The sequence below is a fragment of the Aethalodelphis obliquidens genome, unplaced genomic scaffold (genome assembly GCF_003676395.1).
Source record: "Aethalodelphis obliquidens isolate GAN/ISIS:26980383/991018 unplaced genomic scaffold, ASM367639v1 scaffold59, whole genome shotgun sequence".
NCBI lineage: Eukaryota > Metazoa > Chordata > Mammalia > Artiodactyla > Delphinidae > Aethalodelphis > Aethalodelphis obliquidens.
In genome coordinates, this window is record NW_020838003.1 from 7895757 (window position 1) to 7901750 (window position 5994).

The 5994-nt window shown below is 50.1% G+C and overlaps 1 protein-coding gene across 1 annotated transcript; it reads right to left on the reverse strand.

The window, feature by feature from the left end:
* Window positions 1-250: 250 nt before the first annotated feature.
* LOC113609902 (uncharacterized) lies at window positions 251-4868 on the reverse strand. Its single transcript, XM_027087609.1, has 2 exons — window positions 4300-4868; window positions 251-3918 (listed from the first exon to the last, which is right to left on the reverse strand). The coding sequence occupies exons 1-2, from the start codon at window positions 4866-4868 to the stop codon at window positions 3795-3797; spliced, it is 693 nt and encodes a 230-aa protein (XP_026943410.1). The 3' UTR covers window positions 251-3794.
* Window positions 4869-5994: the final 1126 nt, after the last annotated feature.

The following is a 5994-nucleotide window of genomic DNA, read 5'->3' on the forward strand; positions in this document are numbered from 1 at the left end:
TTTGTTTCTCTCCATTAAAACAGTGATTGCTGGGCTTCCCTGGTGACGCAGTGGTTGAGAGTCCACCTGCCGATGCAAGGGACACGGGTTCGTGCCCCAGTCCGGGAAGATCCCACATGCCACGGAACAGCTGGGCCCGTGAGCCATGGCTGCTGAGCCCGCACGTCCGGAGCCTGTGCTCTGCAACAGGAGAGGCCAAAACAGTGAGAGGCCCGCGTACCAAAAAAAAAAAAAAAAAAAAAATTGCTAATTTTATATCAGGCCTCTCAATTTTTTAAACTCTTAGTGTCTAGGAAATTCATAAATGAGGCTTCTGATTGTGCTAATATTTAGAGGGAACACTCAAGACTCTGTTATTGGTTATAATTTTTATCTACAATTAGAAAAGAGAATATGTTTCTTTACCACTGTTTTTCATCATTTTGACTACGGGTTAGTTCAAGTATAGGAGGAAAGGATAGGGATGGCAAAACTGGAAAGAGGAAAAATTACTTCAGTCTGAAGTCCACACAGACTTTGAACTCAAGAAAAGGCATTAATAGGATTTCCTATTGCTGTGGGGTTGATTTGTTATGAAGTAGTCACTTTTTGCTGAATCTTGGCTGACTTCCTTGAAAGCAACAGTCAGCAAGTGACTAACCAGGCCCAGCAAGACTGATCCCAAAACAGGAAGCCACAAAATGATGAGAGACCTGGGGATGCCCAAAGGAAGTGAATAGGCTGTACTTTGAAATTCTTCCAGGTCCTGGCTTGCAAAGACTGCCAAGAGCTCTGGAAACCTTTCATGAGTGCTAGTAGGAACTTTCAGCCAAAGTGCTCTGAGAGATGATTCTTAAAAACTTGGATGGTTAGGTTTACAAAGCCTGTTAAGTTTTTACCTCCAGTTGGAATTGTGCTTCGAAAAGATGTTTGCAGGGAGGGTTCTCAGACAACCTTTTTGATGAATAATAAGGGTTTTGTGCTGATTATTCTCCATTTGTCTCCCCAAGACCCATTCTCCAGCCTTCTATGCCTGACTCGGGGTCCTTAAGAGCTGACCCATGTAGATTCATCATCATGCTCCAGTCCATTGCCAGCTAGTTTCCAGTTGGGTTTGGCCAATGAAAGACATCAACATGAAATTGGAAGATGTGAAAAGAGAAAGATAGGGTGTTTCATCCCTGCTCCCTCCTTGCTATGCCACTGCCTCTCTGGCAGAAGCTATATCCCTATGACTCTCACTGAGCCCTTCCTCCAAGGTTCCAGTCCTTACTGGGCTCTAGAAACACTAATTCCTCTCCTAAGAGCTTCTTGTGGTGCTCTTTCTGTGTGCTTCATCAGATCATTTGTTCCCATAACTGTGCCCACATCTTTTTAAGTAGTCTCTTCATACGATCCATTTGGACTAAATTCTGATTCCTGCTGGGTCCCTAACAATGACTACATTTAAAAACCTTTCATTATTTCTAAGTCTCACTGTAACCCTGCAAGGCATTATTAACATTATTAACCCATTTACAGATAAGGACATAGACTTAAACAGGTAAAATACCCAAAGTCACACATCTAGTGATGCAGTGCTGGGATCAAAACTCTAGTCCTTCTAACAAGAGCCATTTTCCTTGTTTCATTTAGATTTGTAAAAAAGTTCTAGTTATACTTTTCTTCCAAAAAACTAATTTTATTTAGATATGTCAGATTTTATGTCTGCTGTCTCATATTGATTAAGCTTGAGCCCTTATTTTGAAATAGAATTTGATGAAATTTACAAAGAAATTGCAAAATTTAAGTACAGTATCCCTGACTGATAAGTTTTAATGACTATAGTGAAAAGAAAAGACTTTTATTTAAAGCAATATGATAAAACTTGATCATCTACTCTTGTCTGCTGCTAGCATTGTCTTCTTCGCCTTGAGTTTTTTTGCCAGACACCCTTGGTTGCAACTCGACAACTATTTCCAACAACCTTATCCCTATCTTTTTACATTTTAAAGGTCAGTTCTCCCAGACTTCTCTGCAGGTATCTGTGGCCAGGTGACCCAAATCTGGCTAAGAAAAAGTGAACGTATTTCCTTCACATAAATGGAAAGAACTACTCTTCTTTGCCCTGTTCCTTTCTTCATGCTTAAAACAATGGTGTGATGCCTGGAATTATAGCAGTCATCTTGTGACCATGAGCCAGTATAAGAATACCCCAATTTTTTCATAGTATATTTATACTAAAAAGAGTATTATAATTTTATACATTATATATATACATGTATGTATTCAATAAAGAATATACTCAAGTTAAACACTGAGTTCCACAAGCCCTCAAACCTCTGAGTTTTGTTGTTGTTTTACTAAATATTGCATGGACAAAAAGAATATTTATAAAATATATGCATGACATAAAGAAAAACAATACACTGACTACCTAGGTAACCACAACCCAGCCTAAGAAAAAGAACAACCTCAGAGGCAACTTCTATCCTAGATTTTATCTTTATCCATCCTTCGCTGTTTTAAAAATTCCCTTGCTTTCCCTTGTTCGTCTCCAACTCCTTTGAAAGGCTAGGAATTGAAATAAGACTTTTACTTTTTCTTTCATTCATGTTGTTAACATATGCAACACTTTAGTCCCCCAAACACACTTTACCGTTTCAAATGCAGTAAAGATAGCCTGACAGCCTCCCTCCCTCCTCAAATTACAAGGCAAAGAGGACTGTGCAACATTAAAAACGGAAAGGTGCTCTTTATATCAGTTATCAGAAAGCCTTGAGGAGAACAGAGAAGTTCATATTTTCAGAGCTGGTTAGATAAACAGAGGTACACATGGGGTGGGGCAGGGGTGGGGAGAGAAAGAGAGAGAGAGGGTGGAAGGGAGAAAGAGGTCTTACAGTTAAGGTGGTAGGCGGTTGATCTTCGTGTGTTTTTAGAGGAGCAACTTCAACTTTGAGGTTTTGAAGGGGTTCCCCTGCCCCTGCCTGAGCTCATCCCTGGGCAGGCAGACTCCTGCCTATGCCTCCCTCCTGAGATCCTGCATATGCTTTCTTGCTAAATGACTCTTCGCACCGTTATCTCCTCACGGGATACATCTGTTGGGTGCCGCGCATCCTCAGCTCCGCTTTCATCTCTTCGTATCTCAACACATTGTTTGCTCCAGTCCTGGTGCCAGGGTGGAAGGGAGCCATCCCGCCCGTCCCCGCTCTGGGATTGGCAGCGAATGAATGATTGGCAGCGGGCATCTCTGTCAGGGCTTTGGCATGCTGCAGAGTAGAAGCCCTGTGCTAATGAAAGTCATCTACACCTACCAGATGTGCCACTGGGTGACATGCCAGATCTTTTACATAATGCCATTCTGCCGGACACGAGACAGCTGGGGCGGGGGGGGGGGGTCTTTTAATGCCTTGAGGTGGGAGTGAGAATGCCTTGAGGTGGGAGTGGGTATACCTTTTTTTTTTTTAATCCAGACTTCCCGCCACCACCCATACACCCAATCAGTCCCCCCTACATTGAGCTAAAACCTGTGGCTGAGGGCATCTCCCTCAGCGATAGCCCGGAAGCTGGAGAGCTTGAGTCCGTTTGACCGGCTCCCTTGGCTCTCTCCCACACTCATCACCTTTCCCCTTCCATGAGTTTGCTCCCCGCCACCATCTAAATTTAGGAAAGGGGAATTTTTTTTTTAAGTTAAAGATATAAAAACATTGGAGGGTCTGAAATGAAAAAAGGAGAGGGGAGAAAGGACACACCCTATCCTCTCCTTCCCTACGCTAAAAGTACAAGGATGAGCTCCCCTCACCCCTCCCCCTTCCTTTTCTACCGTCCACCGGAAACTAGATGGTATTTATCCCCAGGGGTGATATCCTGTCAGTGTCTGTCCCACTTTCTGGCTTAAGTAGTTGTCTGAAGTAACGTGGAGGTGTCCAAAAATCCATGCCGTGTGGAGAGGACTGTTTCCTGGAATGGGATGGACAAGGTGGGAGGAAAGGGAAATGAGAAAACCACTTCTGACAGGCAGCGGGTATGTGCGCGTCTAGGAGTGTTTTGGTTCCCCCCCACACACACACACACAGCTCTCCACCCGCCAAGGCGAAATAGCTGGTAGGAGGATGGACTGCCACGCGGGGCCCCCCGCTCTTTCTGTTAGACCTGCCGGTCGGTACTGACCCGGAATTCCGGGCGCTTAAAGGGGGCAGACGCCTGTTCCTCCTCCCCAGGGGCCATAGCTCCTCACACACACCTTCCCCCCACACCCCCAGGCATCCGCTCCCACGCTCGGACCCGGGCCCCTTGAGCGCCTCTGGCCGAGCTGCTAGGCCCCTTCCCTTGTACCCGCACCTCCGCCCGCTGCCGAGGCTCCAGATGGCGGCTCCTCGCGCTCGGCTCGCGGCCCCTAGACGCCGCCCGGCAGCAGCCGGCGGTCGCTCCCTCCCTCCCAGCTGCTGCGGCTGAGACCTCGACCGCTCGGCGAGGAGGGCGGGATGCTCCGCCGGCTCGGAATGGTGCGGGAGCCGGGCCGCTGAGGGGCGCGCAGGAGCCGCGTCCGCAGGGAAAGAGTCTTGCAGGCCCCAGGTGAGGAGACCGCGGGGGAGGGTGCGGGGAAGGGAGCCTGCCCGCCGCCTCAGCACCCTCACACCCCCTTCCGTCTCCCGACCTTCCTCCCGGCACCACCTCCACGTCCCCGGCGCCGGGGGCCGAGCAGGCGCGGGACCCGAGCACCCGCTGGACCGCCGGGAGCGCCGCCCAGCCGCCAGGAGGGGGCGCCCAGCACCCCGGAGATTGGGCCCGAGGGAGGGCTCCGCCTGGGCATCCGCCCCAGCCCAGTGGAAAGCTGTTCGGGCCGGAAAGGTGCCCCCTTCTGCCGGAGAGCGGTAATGCCCACCAGCTGCGACCACCCCCTTCCCCATTTTCTCCGCTCTCCTCCCTCTGCTCTTCTCTCGCGCTTCCTATTTGCCTCTCTTTTTCTCTTGCTTGCCAGGTTCCCTTCCTTCTCCCCGCCTGCCCCCTTGCATCCTGGACCTTTCCTCTCCTTCCCTGGTCCCTCCAACCGCGCGGTCAGCGTTTGTGCGCCCCCTGGGGCGGTGGGAAGGGGGATGTATTTCGTGCCTAGGCTCTGGCTCCTCTCCACGGGTGCCTCCCGGCTTTCCCCAAAAGCAGCTCTGAGAGTGGTGGCTCCTGGGGTTGAGGTTACTCTCTTCCTGGCCTGGGCCCGGAGACTCTTTGACTGGGGGACCGGGGGGGGGGGGGCTGCGTTTGGGAGCAGCGCTTCACCTGAACGCGGAGCTCGTAATTCCCTTTACTGGAGGGATGTATGAAGTTCAGCGGCCTGGTACTGAGCACCCTTCTCCCACGCCAGAGTCAGGACACTTCGAGGGCATTTTCCCTTACACAGACCCCTATAAGACCTAAAGTCCGCCTTCCCGGACAGTCCTCACTGCGGTCCTCCGTAGCAGTTGTGCTGGGATGGGGTAGAGGGAGGAAGGCGCTAAAAGGCCGCGGCGCCTGGCGTCGCGCGCCCATCTGACGTCCCCTCTAATCCCCCAGTGCTCTGGCGCGTGCCCACAGACCCTCCGCTCGTCCCTGCTCTCGGTCGTCGGGCATTAGACCCCCGAGAGCACGTTCCGTAAGCTCCCAGTACAAATCCCCTCGGAAACATTAATCACAACCACCAGAGAATGCAAAATGTGTGCCGTGCCGTGTCTGCCTTTTAATCCCGAACGTAATTCTGGAAAGCAGCATCAGACAGGGGCTCTATTAATCCCTTACACGAGCAAATGCAATCTCTGACCTACTAGACTTGTTTTCCTGCAATTTCACGAAGAGTTAGCCTCGCTAGAGGAATATTCAAAGAGAAGGAAAACCGTGAGAGACTTGAGACGCGGCGCAGTGTCGCAATAATGGGGTGCATTTCAGTCAAAAGGCGCTGCTGCTGTGGAATGGGATCGCCGGCCAGGAGTCCTGAAATTCCTCAGGGGTGGCTGCGGAGTGTGTGTGTGTGTGTGTGTGTGTGTGTGTGTGTGTGTGTGTGTGTGT